We start from the raw sequence: 18760 nt of genomic DNA on the forward strand, positions 1-18760 counted from the left end.
CGGTGAAGTTCGATAGCATTGAGAGCGGGTATTTGTGAAATGAAGTGAACTGAGTGACGGGTCGCCTCGCAATTAACGAGTGCTTTTTGAGTGCCGTATAGACGACTAGCCCATTTCTCACAGGCAAATGAGTCTCCTCCTTTTTGATGCCACTGTTAAAAAAATATGAGCACAAGTGGCGAAGGAATTGTGCCCGAATTTCGAGTTTCTCGCTTACTTACTCTTTCTCGTTTCCTCCTCTTCCAAACCCATCTTCTTCTTTTTCAGCTGTGATTGATGCTCGGCTAGAAGCCAAAACTAATGTTACCACAGTTTAATGTTCCCTACTCACTCAGCTAAGGTGCTGTCTCGACATTTTTCTCTTCTCCTTTTTTCCTCCAAATCACTCTCTCCTTCTTCTTCCCTGACAGCTCTCGCTAAGAACTATTTAGTCGGTTATATTCGTTTAACAGATCACAATGTGTAGCGCTATATAGAGATCACAGCCACTTAGCTGTTACGCTCCAACATTAAGTAACGTTTAGCAGTTTATAACGAGATGCCTACCAGAAAAAAAGGGGAATGCATTTGGAAATTTCAAACTTCCGGTCGATATTTGGGCTGGCAGTCTCTCTGAACACCGGTAATAGAGTAGTCTAATCAAACATGTCTATTTATTTCCGTTCAGTGATTACAGATTGCCCTTGTCCTTGCCCTGTTTATTCTTCTAGTTATCCTGAATCCTTCCCATAACAATTCTATTTGCTGTCAGACATATTTCATATTGCTATTAATTTCAGAGAAAATCCTATTCTAACTTGGAGTACTTTATAACAAGTTATATTTTCGTTCGTAATTATTCGAAATCCGAGCTTAAATCAGGCAAAACGCATTTACAATGTATCACTGTCTACACTTAAATTCAATACTGATCCTGTTCGCAAAACATGGATGTTCATTCACTAATAAAGAAATGATTGGTCATACAATTCACTAACTGTATTATTTCAGATCAAATTATGTTACTTTGTTAGATCAGAGACCAATAACTCTTATAACTCTCAGTAATTCTAAGTAAAGAAAATGTTGTAATAGTCATTGAATCCTAGGTATTATTAAACGGCTTCAGTACGGCTTGAATATTCCTGTATTTCTGTTGCTTTGTGCTGTAACCGACCCCGAATGGGGGTAGAATTAAGAGATCTCTAAATTCTAAAGGGCGAGTCATGGGACTTTATTAAACAACAAACTTTAGCATTCTATTAAACTTGTAAAATTTTATTAAATGAATTAAACTAATTTAAATTTGGACAGTAACAAAAATAATCCATATCGGTTCATTGCACATTCTAAAAATTCAAGATGACTGCATGTAAGATTTTGCTAACTGCTTATTTGGATTCTAACTGTTCACGAAGGTAGCATGGACTTTACTCATTTCTCAATTACAAATCTATGATACTAGGGACTCGGTCATTCAAGGGCCTTTGGCATGAGCTAGAAAATATAATGACACTAACAATCGATCAATTTATAAATTCATTACTATTTAGAAATTTTCACTACACTGATTACTCCCTGATAACTTACTAATTTAAACAAACATTGACATATTCACTTCAAATAATTGATAAACTACTTCAACTTAACTCACGGCGAAAAATAATACATATTAACAAACTTAAACAGCAAACAAATTAAACACACACGTTAATTTTGAGCCCTCGAGGCCCGAGGCTACCTCTGGTTTTTAAATGTGGATTCGGACGCGGCTTGATTGGAACTGAACTATTCCACGCAAATTATGTTCCCCTTCCATCAACGAGACAACAGTCCACGTGGAGACGAGCATAATTCCGTGGGAAAGGAAAATAATGCAAGTTTGAAATATTCCCAAATACTCATGTACTTTCCATCGCTAACAGAAATACAGTTCCGTGAGAATACCTCAACCCTGCATAAAATTGGAGTCTTCCTGGACGCAAGTTAGCAAAATCTTAATGTGAGAAAATTATTTTTTAACAGGAGAATAAATTTCTCACGATAAAAATTTACACACAAAATTCAGCTAAAGTCTCATTGTTGAAGTCCTAATCCTACACTTTTCGAATGAACCCATACTAAGTTTATCTCTATGAAAACACGAACCCATAATTAATCAATTTATTTCAATATCATCAGCATCACAGTGCCAATTAGCTAGGGAGGAAACTGAAAAATGAGGAAGTTTCTGATTTCTCTACCATGTAGACTAACACAGAGGACAAAATTGAACTATTTGGCATTCAAGGCCAAACATCATGTTGTTCTGATAGTGAACGTTATTGATTGGTTGCAGCCAAGTCCAAATAGTGTTCAATCCAGTCAATTGAATACTCCAATTATTCAGTTAGTTAATTATTATAAGGAATCAAATTCCCCCGAATTAGGTTTGAAAACAGTCTAAAACTTCATTCGCTCCGAAGTATTTGGATTCAAATTTGTGTTCTAGATACCTTGATACGTATGGAGAATTTAATTTGACATTGAGTCATTATTGCGTAGTTTAATTTGACATTCAAATAATCTACTAATTATTGAAATAAGCTATCGATATTTCTATAAACAAAAAAGTGTTTGGAGAATATTTTTTGCAAACCTGGTTCATTAATTTACTACCAGTATCATTCACTAGTAAATCATTTCAATTATACATTACTATTATTAATAAGCTTCCATAATAGGTAACATTAATTGAAGAGCAGATATGCTGTGGACCAAGTTGGATTATTTTAACCCTTCTGCTCTACTCAACAGCCAATGTGGTCATGATACATGATTGGTTTTTATTTGCTGGACTAGAATTATAAAACTATAATAGAAAACAAAATGGGAAACTGCATAAGGAGACTGTAGTAGTGATACAGCATAAGGAACTGACCCTTTACAGCTGTTCCAATTAAAAAGTTTATCAATTAGAGTGTAAGTGCAGTAGTTTTAGTTCAGGATTGACCAAAAAGGATCTGACCAAAAAGATCACACACTTGTTGAATATGATAATGATGTTTGTCATTGTAAAACTGGCCAGAATCCTTGCAAATCGCGGATCATAAGTTGCCAATGCCCTTTTTATTGCTTCCTATTCAGTGAATTGGATGGATCTCATACTCGAAAAAATATCGCCAAAGGGTTGAATCCCTACGTCAACATGGATAAGGGTTGAAGCAACCCTTTTGGCCCTATGTAAGTGAATTCGTAGCTTCTGGAATTCCCTTACTTGATATTCGAATATTGAGACAAATCTAGAAAAATGCTTTAAGGATAAAAATCATTAAGTCATTGAGCTCTGCAAATATAGTATAGTGAAGTAATCGATCGTCAATACTCTTTTACTCAATTTACTAATGTATCTGTTTATTTCTACTGAGAACGACATCGATCAAAAATCAATTTTCTATATCAGTGCTGAGTAGCAAATGTTTCCCAATAACACTTCTAGCTTCCATCAACCTCTTATGAATTATCTCGTATTTGATGGACTAGAAGGCTTACTATATTCGTTATATGAAAAGCAGGAACGCTTTTATAAATTGATAAATCACAATTCTGTCTGCCAGAACTAGTCTGTCTATATCCAGAATTAGTTCTCATGTGTTTCAGTTTCATTCTCTGATAACGGTTTGAACTCATGTAGATGTATGGATTAGATACGTCAATATTCAGTGATATTCATTGGAAGAAATTTTAATCTAGATGTGTTCTATAACTCGCACATTTTCGCGTTTCTCTGTGTTGCTTGTTTCAAAACAGGTGTGTGGACATAAATTTGGATTGAAATTATCAACTGATTTTGCTTCGACAATAGACTCATTGAGAAGAGCAATGACGGAGACAGCGGTAACTTCCGATGGCGAGAGAGGATTTGCAAAAAGCGAAGTGGTAGCGGCTAGCGGCAGCGTTCGCACGCACTAATTGGACGCCAATTAACGGCCGCCGCGGCCACGGAAATAGACGCCCGGCCGACTAATTGTGCTCAGGTATGCGACGGCGACGTCCGACGTCTTGGCACAAACGCCAAAAAGCGCTTCGCTACTGGGAGACGCACAGCCGATACCAAACCACTATTAATTTCAATCCAAGCCAACTTCACTTCCATTCGAACACAGCCGACTTGTCTCGGCTGAGTTATTACTGCTGCTACTGTCTACTAATACCACCACCACTCTTTATCTAATCGAGTTAAATAGTTGGTCTAATGGTTTCCAACGTGCAATGACACGTGTTTTGAGTTATGGTCCCCACAGAATCTTCGTCGCTTGGCAAAACAAAATTGTTATGATTTTGCCATCAAAACTGCTGTCTTGTCGTGCGTGTAGACTAGAGAACACCAACACTACCAACTTGATCTCGACACGACACAAACAGAACGGCCGTTTGTAATGAGCAGCAATCGTCTCTCATACACTCAGCGCTCCTTCTCCTCTATTCCAGATGACATAATAGTATAAGAAAGCGTAATCCCCGTCGACTAAACTGTCTGGAGTGGCCGGATAAAAAAACTACCACAAATAAACTACGTCGAGACAGAGCGAGCTGGAGAATCTTATCTCGACATGTTTGAAAGAACAACAAAATCGAAAAATAAAAATGCGACAGTAGTTGCCTCCTCGCGACTCATCATTTGATCCCAATTACACGCTTTCTCATCGAGGCTGCTGCTGAGCCTCATAAAAAGTACAGGATGTTGAGAGAGGATGTTTCAATTAGGCGCTTCTGCCACATTTCTTTTCCTGTTGCTTTGGATTTGCAGCATTGCAGCATTCACTCACGGCTTCCCAATCTGAGTGTAAGGTGGACTTATTGGGCTGCTCTTCATCCACCTAATGTGCTACGTTGTTTCAAATTTTGGATGGTGAGAACCGGTGTTTGAATGCTACGTCTGTATTTTATAATATCTGCAAAAAATAAGTTGGCGGAATGATTTGAATATCGTATTTGATGAGTCTGATCTAATCAGATTTCAGTTTGATTGTTCCAAAAACCACATTTCAATCTCAATTGTTTCTCGATTTATCATAACGCAAATCAGTTGTCAAACTTCGAGAGCTCATTCTCCCTACTCTTTATTATGACCATTCTCATGAGAGTATTCATTCTATTTCACTTCATAATTTTATATACTGCATATAATTATTAAATTGGTGATTATTTCAACAAGGGATCAATCTCCTACAATGAAGTTGGTAATGATTGCTTGGCGATCAGGAAACCGGCAATCTTCACTTCAGAGCTTGATGTGAACAATAGGAAGTGAATATCTATTTTCCAATCTTCGGAAGCCAGATTTAGCAGAGCACTGTATATTGAATCAAGCAGAACAAACATTGGAGTTTTGACGCCCCTCCCTCTTGCTGTTGCAATGACACCCTTGTAAGCAAAAAGATGGATAAGTCCCACCCTTCATGTTAGCTCCAACCACATTCCAGCTTTACTGGTGAGGAGTAACGCAGTCAATGTTTGTAGATGGAATGCTAGCTATATCAGACAGCAGCTGTTCTGGAGTGAGTACTGAACCCTTAATAACCTTTAGAAACCATCAATTATACCCATGAATTATTTATCACCACAAAAACACACATAGAAAAAGAAGAGAAATTCTCAAGAAGAAGACATTACCAAGGAGAGAGAGAAAGATTCCATTGACTACTACTCCAACAATTCTACAACACGCAAATAATAAACTCTCCCATTTCCCCAGACGAACATTACAATTCCCCCACTACATTGAGATTATTTGAAAACGTGAGGCATATTAAACCGACCGTATTAAGTAAACTCACCTATCACGAAAGATTTGAATTATAAAAGAGTTCCTTTCTTATTTCCTTATTAATTGACCCATTTGTTTCATAAAATTATTGTTTGCAGCGTGACGGTCGAAATGGAATAAGCTATTCGAGTCCTACGATACTGGAGAATTTCCTGTGTGTTGTTTGATTCTATTCAAGTCTGGAAACAAACATGGTTAGGCAGTGGTTGGCTATAATGGGAGTGAGAATGCTTCGTGACATGCGATACATCAATGTAGATCTATCCATGCACTTGTTCTGTAAATACTGTGCACCATAGACATTTTTATTAAATAAAGGTAAACCTATTCTTAATATTGTAACCAGCCCTATTCTTTATCTCTTGTTCTACTCATCACATTAGAAACTTCATACATGTTGGTAGTTCTAAAGAATTTTAGACAAAACTAATTTATTCAAATCAAATCAAAATTGCTTAGAGAATATTTATCATTATCAAACCATGGAGTCAATCCATCATAAAATACTTATCAGTTTGGAAACCAAATATAAATTAATCACTAACATGAGGAGGCAATCCTTAATATAAAATAAAAGAGCCTGATGAATAAAATGTATCTACTATGTACTCATCAATTCCATTACAAACATCTATAATATTATTTTGAGCTGAATTGGAAACTTTTTTTATCCTCGATAGGTCTTGGAAGTGATAAGAGATTGAGACAAAATACTTCGTAATTCTATCAAACTAAGAAAGTTAAGGATAAAATAGACTGAGAAATTCAAGTCCTCAGCAGCAAAATTAATAACAAGAAAGAGAGGAATGATAGGATAGAAGAGTGATAGTACTTTGATGATATAATATGTATGAAAGTATAAAACTTTTCAGACAATGTAGTACAGAGAGCCTATAAGGAAAGCACTGTAGAAAATACGAGATAGAAACCCACATAGCAGACGAAATTAACTACCCAATTGGAGTTAATTCGATGTCGGAGGTGAGAAAGAGGCAATTTTGTGAAACGACTCGCATGAAACGCTAATCTGACCACTTTTGGACTGATGAGACTGTTCGTGAATCATTTGTCTGATGAAATTGAGTCATATCAACAATTTGCGGCGCGTGGAACGAATGCTAGCTAGCCTGCAGCCATTATTATTTACATGCTGTTAACATATATATGCTGATCTCATGAATGAGGTTCGTTATGAAGGCGTTGAAAACGATAAACCAACAAATGATGGACCGTCGACTCAGGGGCTCAGGGCACGCTTTCCGATTGTAATGTTCAGGTTAATTACAGGGCGCACGCTGCGCCCAACCTGATAATGATAGCCGACAAAATGACCCCCGGTCCCCCCGATCAGATCCCCTCACCCAGACCACATCACACCGTCATGCCATCTCCTTATTGGAGTCCCGTACTTCACTGGCAAAAGATGCCATTTTCTTTTTACATGAGTCAGATTACATGACAATCCAGTTGGTTTCAGTGAGTATACTCACGGGTTGTGCTACATCTTACCTGGCGAACCAGTTGGGTTACATTTGTATTTATTTAGAAACTTTATGGAATTCATTGGAGTTCAGTTAAATCTTAGACGTTTGAGTTGAATGGGTGATTGCTCATTGTTATTTTGGGAAGATAATTTGAAGATGAGGAAAACCAAAATTTCAGATAGGCTTGTATTATTTATTCTTCTAGGTTTTTTGTTGATTTCACAGATCAACAGGTGTTCATATTCGAGAGATGAACGCTTGTTTATGCCTGCTCTTGTAGGCGTGGATATCAATTATCAAGTGGAGTTGAGTCATTGACTGTAAATAAAATATTGTTGTGACAACTTTTATACTACTTCATACTAATGGCTGATGCTTTGTAGTAAATCATTAAGTTGATCCATCTCCAGTGTGAAATTGAAAGAATTTCACGGCAAACCAACCAGTAGATTTCGATTCCTTTTATGATTACACGGAAAATCAATCAGAATTTGTTTATTTCTTCAATATTTTTTTCCATGTTTTGCAAGCTACCCTTCATTTGAATGAGTTTTCCTTATATTATTTTTACCCTTTGTTATTTCATTGCTCTCAGATTTGGCTTTGGAAGAGAAGAGAAAGTGTGTTATAGTCTAATAGAGACGTGATCAAAATAATTGAGTTGACTGAAACGACGCACGAAACTATAACTTTATCAACCGCCCTCCATATAATAACTATTATTGGAAACCTTCTCCAATGATTGGACAAATTACTGCCCTTCCCAATTCGATTCACAACTATAACGTTGAATCACTATCTCATCTTCCCTAAACTATAAAATAGATTTCTGTAATGTTGTATTCACGAAGCTTTCAAACTCCCGCTTTCTTATTATCCTTTTCATGTTCATAGATTGCTCTCCAATTTCAACTAAATTAAGCTACCCAATAGCCCAATTCAGCATATATTAAATCTTCACTGATATTTTGATCCAACTCGTTTGAGAGAAGAGAACTTTACTTTATACATATAATTAATTCCGCATCTTTCGCAACTTCCTGAATGACATTTTACTTTTGAAAGTTTACTAAATGTTGATCCTGGAATCGCATTAAAGAGAGAAGAGATCATGGAAGGTCGTCTGGGAATGCAGACTATTGTAATAAGATCTCTTCCCCCATTTTTGTGGGAAAACATTTCAAAGCTGTGAAGAGGGTGTTTTTAATTTTAATTTACTTCCCATCACTACAATTTCCCAAAACTTAGCGTCAGTCACATTCTTTGTTATACGACTCACTGTAGAAACGTGGCTTTTTTCGTTTTCCATCCCTTCCTCTGTTTGATCTTATATGAATTCAAACTTCCACATAAATCTGTGTGGATATTCAATTCCATCTTCTCATAATCATGTAGTGATTGGAAAATCCTGGCATTTCTTGAAAGAGGAACAACAGGCTGAACCCAAAAACAGTTCCTCATTCAAATAAAGAAAAAATATATTATTACTCAAATTGATACTCCTTATCAAACAGAACTATAATAACGAGATAATGATAATTGATAAAAGCAATAAATGAGGGCAGATATAGTTGAGTGGCAAATCAAGTACAATCTGGAGTCAATTTCGATTATACGGACCAGAGCGCCGGAATAATCCTAGTGTTATCATTGTGGATTGCACCTACTATCGCATTGGTCGCAGAGACACTGTTGAGGACAATAATTACAGTCAATTATCGTAATGAACGATGCGTGACTTGTGTTAGCGCATGCGCAAATTGTGCTGTGGCTGAGGGTTGCAATTGCAATGGCTCTTCCTCATTAGCCGATTCTCGGCTCTACCTTACCTTTGCCTTGTCTCATGTTACGTCTTCTGATCTACTATTGTTCGGTCGCTCTTCTGGCCTAACCATCCCCCTCCCCCAACCATCACCACACAACCTCTCCTGACCAACCCAACGTTACGCTGCTGTAATTCTTGCGACTTGCAGGCCCTGTTTCTTCACCGACTACAGCTGATGGCAGCTACCACAGTTCTTCTTGACTAAAAGAAGTACAACTTCCTTCCATTCAATCGTTCTTTCCAGTCTGCTTCAATTGCTAGACATTTGGATAATGATCGGATAATGGATGATGAATGGATGGTGGAGCCTGGATAAGCAATCATCAATGGACACATTAAAATATCTCAATTACGAAAAACACACTCATTCTTCACTTGAATGTTGACCATTCACTGTGAATATCCATTATCAACAGTCATCATTTGAGTTTTTGTTCTGGACACAACTCTAAGCTCTAAAGATCGATTTACTTGAGAAACATGCATCAACAGCATAATTGGTATTGCCATTGTCTCAATTGAGTCACTGTTGAAAAATCAGTCTGTAACCAGATCGACTGTACCATGCTCATAGTATACTAATATGTACTAGTCTCACCAAATCAAATTGGAATTTGTCCACTCTCAAGCTGCTTTCAGGTAGTCTAACTTAACGTATCAGCTCAACTTATTCCCATCACAGCAGGCTAATTTTCATTCTAAACTTGTATTTTATAATGTTATATACTTCAACTCTATAACTCCAAGACATCTCACTTCCAATACCTGAGGTTCTTGATCTTTATGCGACAGTGTGGTACTCTAGGACGAATGGGGGATGTAATAGTCATTGATTTTCCAACTTACAATGTACCATCTCATTTTAGAGGCCATATCTTTGTTAGATTCGTGATACGATTCCCAAGAGAAATGATTAACTTGCTGGCTGGATTTGTGGAAATGCTTTTGATTCATCTGACAACATAGTAAGTAGTGAACGAATTAAATTAACTGTTACCAAAGATCACGAATCAGCCGCGGCGGCCTACAACGTTCTGGCGAGGATCGAAGCCAACTTGTTTCTCGAACACCACCTCACATAAATCTCAACTAAAGATGGTTACATGGTCTTGTGGTCGTTGAATTTATGGATTCAAAGACCCAGCTGTCACTGTAGTTATTCAACATTTTCATTCCAGGCCATTCGTTGCTGTCCAAGTCTGACACTTGGCGGCTCTGACTCTCTCCATTCAGCCAATGAGTGACAGTCAATATTGACTTCATAAACATACTAATGCAACCCCGCTCTTGTAACTCAGCCTAGCGAGTAGCCAAATCAATAAATCATCGCAGTTGTCATACTTAGCAGAGATAATCTTCCCAACTGATCTCAATATTCTATAATGTGAACTAGTTGAATTGAAATTAATTTTTTCTGTAGTATATGAGTACAAGTAAAGTATGGAAAGTTGAAATTCCACTGTATCACATTGCATTTCAGAATATGGATATTCCGGTAGAATAGAATGATTACTGCTCCATCTGAGTATCTGGCGGTATATGACGATAAATTAATGTCCTTTCTACTACATTACCACAAAAATGTGCTATTGAATGAACATCAATATTGAACATTTATGTTTCTGCTGGATATAGATAGACTTATTTTATAATATGAATTCCAATAACATGGATAGCCTCCCAATTAGTATAGAAGATATCAATAATCAATTCTTGAGACATTTTAGACGAGCATTCAAACTATTCTCATATTCATCATGTTTTCCATCAAGCTCCGAATCTGAAGCTCGCTATTTGATCATATGATGATATGATTGATGAAAAATCATAGTGTTTCTACTTTTATGGTGCTTAGATATGACATTACACTACAATGATTGTTAGCAATTCCTGAAAAGTATCTCTAATAATGAAGAATTCAATTTTAACAAATGATGGATCGAAACAATGTGAACTAGGAGATATTTATATATATTTTGTTGAATAATCTTGGAAATATTCACTGTTGTCTATAGAATGAAATCATAATCTCTTCTAAATTACTGTTGATGAGAATATTCAAAATAGCTGGAAACTCATTTCAAATTGAATACATGAAAAATATGAGCAATGTAGTTTTTATCATGCTAAAAACTAGCACTTCAAGTTAGCAATAATTATAACGAGTTTCTGTTTTTGTGCAAAACTTCTGACGCCATATCGACCATGAAATAAAGTGAAGCACTCAACAATTCATGTGTAGTACAACAGTAATTGCTCTATTGAGTGGATGCTGATGAACTATTGATGGATAAACTAACAAATCCATTAAAAACCACACTGATTGTTTCATTAATTGCTTGAACAAGCGGTTAATTCAATTCTGTTTTTTACATGAGTACGAGAAAAACACCACTTCTACGCCAATTTGCGGTCCAATTTATTTTCTAATTTCGTATTCCAATTGGAATTGAAGTAGAGATCCATTGTTCTATTGTATTTTTTTCAGTGTTGAAGAAGAACTACAGTATATGAAGATGATTGGATTAACATTAAAAATTGGTCTTTAACTATTCATGGCACACATAAAACAACATCGAATGCATCTTTTGTATAACATACAATAATACCAATAGAGAAAAAATAAAATTACAAAATTATTTGTATGGGGAATCAAAAAATTTCATAGGTCTTAGTATTGATTGAGTTAATGCTCTTATTAAATCCACTTTATTTGATTCAAGTGTAGCTAGTTCATGATGAGGTAGGGATCGGTTGAGAAATTGAAGATTAACCTCCCAGTCTAGCATATTTGCGAACAAAAATCTCAATAACTTAATAATTTTTAAAAAGATTTTTGTTAGTTGATTCAGGAAACTTTAGAGGAAATACTCTTGAACATCCTCATTAGATCATCATGTACTTTGTTCGAAATCATAACTGTGTGGAAAGAGTTGGAATAAGACATGGAGACGAATCTTTTTTTGGCTGGAAGAACGTTTTGGTTGTCTGACTTCACGCGAAGTACAATGAACTTCTCATAAAACGTTTCTGCTCAATCATTTGAGCTCCTCCATCATTTCCGATAGGAGAACAACGAACAAATTTCATAATATAACAAATAATTGACAAATTATGTTACGATGGAAAACGTATTGATTAAACCAAATAATATTGGACCGAAAATCCTCTCGAAAATATATTATTCTTGGTAAGAGATTAATGAGTTTTCATCTTCGATATGTTTTATTCGACTTTGCTTCGATTAACAGTTTTTGATCGTAGTTTGTAAGTTTTGAAATTATTGTTTGATACAGTACAAAACTCAATCACAGTAATAAGTTGGTGACTATAAAATAGAATTTGATGGGTAGTAGGGATCGACAATCATTTTGACTCCAACCCCGTCTGAAGAAATGATGAGTTGATAAGATTGTTGAGTTGATAAAAAATTATAGATTTTTATAACTTTTGTATGACTAGAAATAAGAAAGTACTAACGAGTCTACTCAAGTCATCCTCATCAATTGAATCCACAGACAAAATATGTAATTTTATCTAAACTTGTTCATGGTGTAATATCCACTTCCATAATTAGTTATTTATTTGTCATAAAGTTTTAACATGATAGTCAGTATTCTGATGAATGATTGTCTAGTATTGAATCATTGCTAATTTATCACTAATTGGCCATAAATTATGAGAAAATTATCGGAATACGCTTGGAAGTGATCACAAACAATAATGAAATTGACGATGATGAATAATGAAATGAGTCAAATTTAGATTTGATCTGAACTTTGAACCAAATTAAACTTTTTATCACCATCTTTTAATTACATTCAAAGATCATCAAAATTATTTCAATCACGATTAAATGAGTTGAAAACCATATTCAATAGAATGTAATAAATGTAACTGTTAGTTATGAAATATAATTTAATATGGGTGTGGAATGTAAGATCAATAGCCTACTTATTCCAATTCATATTTTTAATAGGAATAGAAAGGAACCCCTTTCTTTTAGAAATCATCATCTAATTCTTCTCTCAGGATAATAAATCTTACAGAATCATTAAATTATTAAAACTTAATTTAAAACACCATGTATTTCAACACTATTCATTTCATAGTAGTTATATATTTTTGTGCTAGCAGAATACCAATTGGCATGTTATTAGCAATGTTAGTTATTTCGAAGAATCTATTACGATATATTTTTTCTTGTTCCTCAGTTCAAATTTATTCCTTTTTTAACAAGAGGAACGAAGAAGCTTCTTTCGGATTGTGCTGGAAATGTTGATTTAATCACAAAGGTGATGATGCTGGAGTAACTAAGTTGGAGAAGGTTTTGCTCTCTTCTGACTTGATGCTCTGATGCTGAGACTGCCTCACTTCCCAGTCGCCGGTCTTATTATTGATTGTGGCTGGGTGTAGACCGGCGGGTGGCTTCAGTGGCCTCACTTATCCCGAGGCGTTTCCACTTCATCACTTTGGAACGCCACCTGAATCTCCTCTTCTCTCATCCCCTTCTTCAACCCCTCTCCCTCTCTCACACCCGAGATCATCGCCGAGCTTCCTGCACACAACCATCCTTACAAGCACTTCCATTCATAATCATCGCTGCCACACTCAGTGGAGGGAGCATTTATGAAGAGCTTCCACCTTATTATTGATTCATAAGTGGTATGATTATATAATGAGGTGCTCTCACAAACTTGATTAGTTGAGCTTTTCTCTTGAAGTATGGTAATTATCGGCTGGCCTTTGAGAAATGCCAATAATTTATGAACGAGTTGATTTCATTCATAATTATATTAGGAAGACTGTAGTAGACGTCCCATTCACAGAACGTAAAAGTATTAGTTTACTACACGGAGCATTTCGTTGAATTCATTTCATTAATCAAGTACAACATCAACGTCATTTTAATCTGCCCATGGCATTCGATCAAAATTACATATTCTCTATGAAAATTACATCCTCTATTTTTACTATCAAGCATTATTAGAATAATCCAAGCTTTTATTATTCACGTTATCATGGACCAAAGGCTTAAAAATGAGTAGGCCTATTGGTTGAAATTGATAATTGGAAGTGAGAGTACAACTGATGAAGAGATCTAAGAATAACACAGAAGTTCACCTAAAAATTAGATGAGGTAGAAATGATTTTACTACATGAAAGAAATCGAAATATTGATATTCAATTGAATCTGAATCAGATATGAGAGTTGAAATTGTTTGTTCAGATATAGTGATAGCTAAATAAGCTACTTCTGTGACTTCCGTGATAACATACCACAATAAACTCAACTTATATTTAGTTACAGTGTGCTAAAAAGTAACTACTCTCCTAAATTCATAGTACTGTGGAACTTCTGTGTTCTGATTTTTATAATCCCAAAAATTTTCCCAATGTAAACAGTATACTGCGTAGTTGTTCATGCAATTAAAATGTTCACAATCATTGCATTAAATCCAATTACTCCGAAAACAAACGGTATCGATGCAAAGAGGAAAATTGAAACAAATCAGTTGTAATTTGCAATTATCATTTTCCAATTGAGTTTCAATTAATATTCGAAAGTTTGGGAGTTGGCAGCAAGCAGTTCATTGTTTTTATTGTTATCAGTACTGTTACAATCCATGTCTATTCAAATGACCGTAATAAATAATCATGAATGACAATGTGAACAATAAATTGTGAAGAGCAATCACTGTTTCAAAGCGTGGATCGATTTGAAATTGAAATTGTCAAAGACGTGTAACTGTTCTAATAACCTTGCAGCAGTACTTAGTAGCAGATACAGTTAATAATCAATCACCATATTTAGTATTTTATCCAAAAATGTATATTATTATAAAACTCTCAGAAATACGTAAAATTTGACTTTTCCACGTTTTGAGGTGTGAATGTACAATTAAATTAGAATTGGATACACCTAAAACTCTTCCTATTCAATGTATACAATAGTCTGAGTTCAGGATATTTCCAATTGGATCATTCACACCTCACACCGTGGAAAATGGACAAATTTTGATCTGAAAAGAATCACATTAAAACCAAACCACTCCGAGGGTTGAGTTTGAGTAAACTCGACAACCTAGATCTTATCACAGTTGATAAGTGGTAATATTCGATAAACTGAGTGTAATTTACCAAGAGATATCATCAGAAAGAGTATTTTCGACTGGAAAATAGTAGGCCAAATGTAGCATTAAAAAGGATCTTTTGAGCGATAAATTTCAACAATAATCAAATTGAACACAGTTTCATCTGCCATGAATCTATCATGAATCAATTTTCATGTGGTCCAATCGAGTGTATTTTTTGAGTGTATTTCAGTTCTATTTCAAGCGGAAAATCCGGTTTTTGAATCATGAATCATACAGGTATGAGTACATAACAATATAACATTCATTTATCAATTGTATAATAGACCTGAAGATGGTCATTTAGAACCGAAATATTCAACAATTGAAATTCCATCTAGGTCAAAAGCCCTTGAAGAATATCACCACCCCTAATGATAGAAGATAAACAAACACTTACTTAGATTTGTTCAATCATTTTTCAACCTATGATTTTATTATAAACATAAACCAGTCAAAAAACTTCAACACAAGTATATTTACATTATACTACTACCTCTAGAAATTCAATTTCAGTCCATGAATAATACTCATTTATCATAGACTATTAATATATAAATGAGTCTTGTTATTTATTATTTAAAATAATAAATGAGCTAGATCCTAATAAATTGATTGGAATTGCTATTTTAGAATGTCATATTGGAGTACCACTCGTATGAATGATATTGGTGAAGTGATAAGTTTGGTAGAGGCCCATAAAGGTTATTGCACAATCATGAAGTCACTTCAATGTTTTTAAGTTTGTCTACCAGAGCGATTATACCAATCTTAATACAGATAGCATCTGCATGGATTGAATTTTAGAACAACCCATTCTATAAATTATTTTAGAGTATTCCTCAACTAAGGCAATCGATATACTAAATAACTAACTATTGAACAATATAAGTTACATAAGACTATCATACGATTATCAAAGGTACTGGTAGGCTCGTAATCCTAGAAAAGTAAACTATCATTGTCAAAGCTAACCTGGGTCAAATCTTTGATAAGTTGCCACGAAGAGGAATTAGTCCCAGTTCCCTCAGGAGCCCATCAAAACAAGAGACAAGAAGCCGAACACTGCTTCATTATCAGCTGAGAGATATTTAGTGTTTTTAATAGTGTTTGTACATGCAATGAACCATTGCAGGGGGTGAGTAGGCTATACGCACAACACAGATTCTATGAAAATGATGACCAAGCAATACTAAGGCCAATACAATCGGACTAGCCTACACTTCATTTAAAGACCGAAGCACGGCATGCTGTTCATAATAGACTTCGGATTCAATTGGTATTAAAGTATTCAATTGAATTGATAACAACATTATTCATAGTTTTATATCTCTATATATATCTTATATGCTTATACCTTATGCGTAATGATTTTTCAATGATTGAGTAAGGTGCATTATATCAAAAATGTATCATTCTACTGTAACTGGAGTTGTTTGTCGTTACTATTCATTTTCATAATAGTATAATTATGTTACTATTTGAGAGACGACCCCAGTTATTGTGACTCCACGGACTATGTTCCCATAATGTTCCACCTCATAATTTTCATAGAGATTAAATCATTTGACAAAATCTTTGTTCATGTCAATACAGAATAAGCCAACTAATGGTGCAATACAGTTAGAAGTAATATAAATTTGTTTAACGGCTTGTTATCAAATGCACAAAATGACCATTACAGTATTGCGTTATAAATTATTGATAAATATACACATTATAAGTGAATGATCAAACTTATTTTACTCAAAGTTGCTAATTTCAAGATGATAGTGGAATGGAGTCAAACTCTTTCATAGCAAATAGAGAAATGATTTTTATTCTAAAGATCAAAATAAATTATAGCCATGAACCTATAATGAATTGATGCCTACCGGTTCAGAGTGTTGTTGCAATAAACGGGTAGGTTATCAGTGAAAATATAATCCCCATTGCTTTAATGATATTAATTATACTCACTCGGCCGAGCTGAGTGAGGATAGTCAAATTAGAACTCGTGGGGATTATATCATAGAGAGAAGATAGCATAGTCTCTTTGTTATCTTTTCTCTGAGATTACATGTTCACTGTCACTGTTTTGTGTGAATCCAGCTTTAGAGATAGATCATGCTATCGTTTCTTTATGGTGTCTCTTATGATTTATCTTTCCTCTTTGGATTTCAATTGTTGAGAATATATAGTGAAAAATAAGTGTGAAACTCACCTGGTGAACCCGAAAGACTGGCGCCGAAGTTGGGAAAGACGGGTGGGCCCGGATAGTGTCCCCAGGATGGATGCGGCTGGAGGGCGGCCGAGTAGGCTGCAGCGGCCAGGGCGCTGAAGGTGGTAGGGGTGGGTCGGATGGGGGTGACTGAGGGTGCCATGCCCATGAGGCGAGCAGCCATGAGGCTGTTGGGGTGGTGCAGCAGCGACGCCGTCGGACTGTCACCATCCTCTACGTCCACATCCTCGTCCAGGCCGGACAGCTCATCCTCCTCAGGCTCGGGAGTCCGCTCTCGCGGTGGCCTCTTGTCCGACAGCAGAGCTGCCACCGAGAAGCTGATCCTGGGCGGCGGGCTGCACCCGTCCGTTGACTTGTCCTGCAGCTGCGGCTGCGGCGTCACCCTACTCTGTACGCTCTCTCTTAGCACGGTCATGTTAGCGGCTCTGACTGCTGCCGGCTCCAGCATTGACGACTAACTCCTTCCTCACTAAGCGACTCTCCTCCATACAATCGTCCTCCTCGCTATACACCGGCCTACATGTCTTCTCAACAACAACCGCACAAATCGACTATCTCCCTCACTACTAGTAGGCCTAAGCTTCTCAATGAGAATCCCACTTTTTGATCGATTGTTGAATTGCTATCTATCACAAATAAGGCACAGTCATAAGAACGGATTCCACACTAAAGTTCCAATGTTCCTCACAAGTATCACAGAATGTAGTTCATATCTTATGCACTATTAACTACCCTATTGCTTTATTAACAGTTGCTTTATTATTCTATGCAAATTTTTTGAGGTTATTTTATGAAATCGTCAGATAATTTTACTGAAAGCACAAATAACAGAGATGAAGTTTGTTCCTAGAAATATGTTTGTTGTTCAGGTTATCCGCATTTGTATCAACAATCGCTCGAGTCCGAATTATTCAGCTACTGAGAAACTAGTCCTGCAAACACGATTGAAGTGGTTCAAAAATTCTTTATAAGTAACAAACAGTTGTGAAATAGACGCTAGCTGGAACATCCGTCGATAGTCACAATGTATCACACGGCGATGGGATCACTACTCACAGATCGAAGCTTTGAGCAAGACTGAGACTTTGCCTGTTTGGTTTTCGGCTGATCGGGGGTCCGTGGGGTGTGTGGGCGTGGCCTATTCGAGGGGCGGAGCCAAGGCGGAATTAATTCATTTCCCCTCCTGCCTGAACCATTGTAGTCGTCTGCTCACCACTCCGCTTTTTCCATCAGCGATATTGTCAAGCATTAAATAACCATGATTTCCCCTCCGTAGTATCACCACTGCTTTCTCGACTACAAGCACCC

At 36.1% G+C, this 18760-nt stretch overlaps 1 protein-coding gene across 1 annotated transcript in view; it reads right to left on the bottom strand.

The window, feature by feature from the left end:
• The window catches only part of LOC111061096 (muscle segmentation homeobox-like), a 30213-nt gene extending 11674 nt beyond the window's left edge, over positions 1 to 18539 (bottom strand). Inside the window, exon 1 of the mRNA XM_022348815.2 lies at positions 17435 to 18539. Within this exon, the coding sequence (XP_022204507.1) occupies positions 17435 to 17900 (466 nt within the window). The 5' untranslated portion in view covers positions 17901 to 18539. The remainder of the gene's footprint in view (positions 1 to 17434) is intronic.
• Positions 18540 to 18760: the final 221 nt, after the last annotated feature.

The sequence above is a fragment of the Nilaparvata lugens genome, chromosome 1 (assembly GCF_014356525.2).
Source record: "Nilaparvata lugens isolate BPH chromosome 1, ASM1435652v1, whole genome shotgun sequence".
Taxonomy (NCBI): domain Eukaryota; kingdom Metazoa; phylum Arthropoda; class Insecta; order Hemiptera; family Delphacidae; genus Nilaparvata; species Nilaparvata lugens.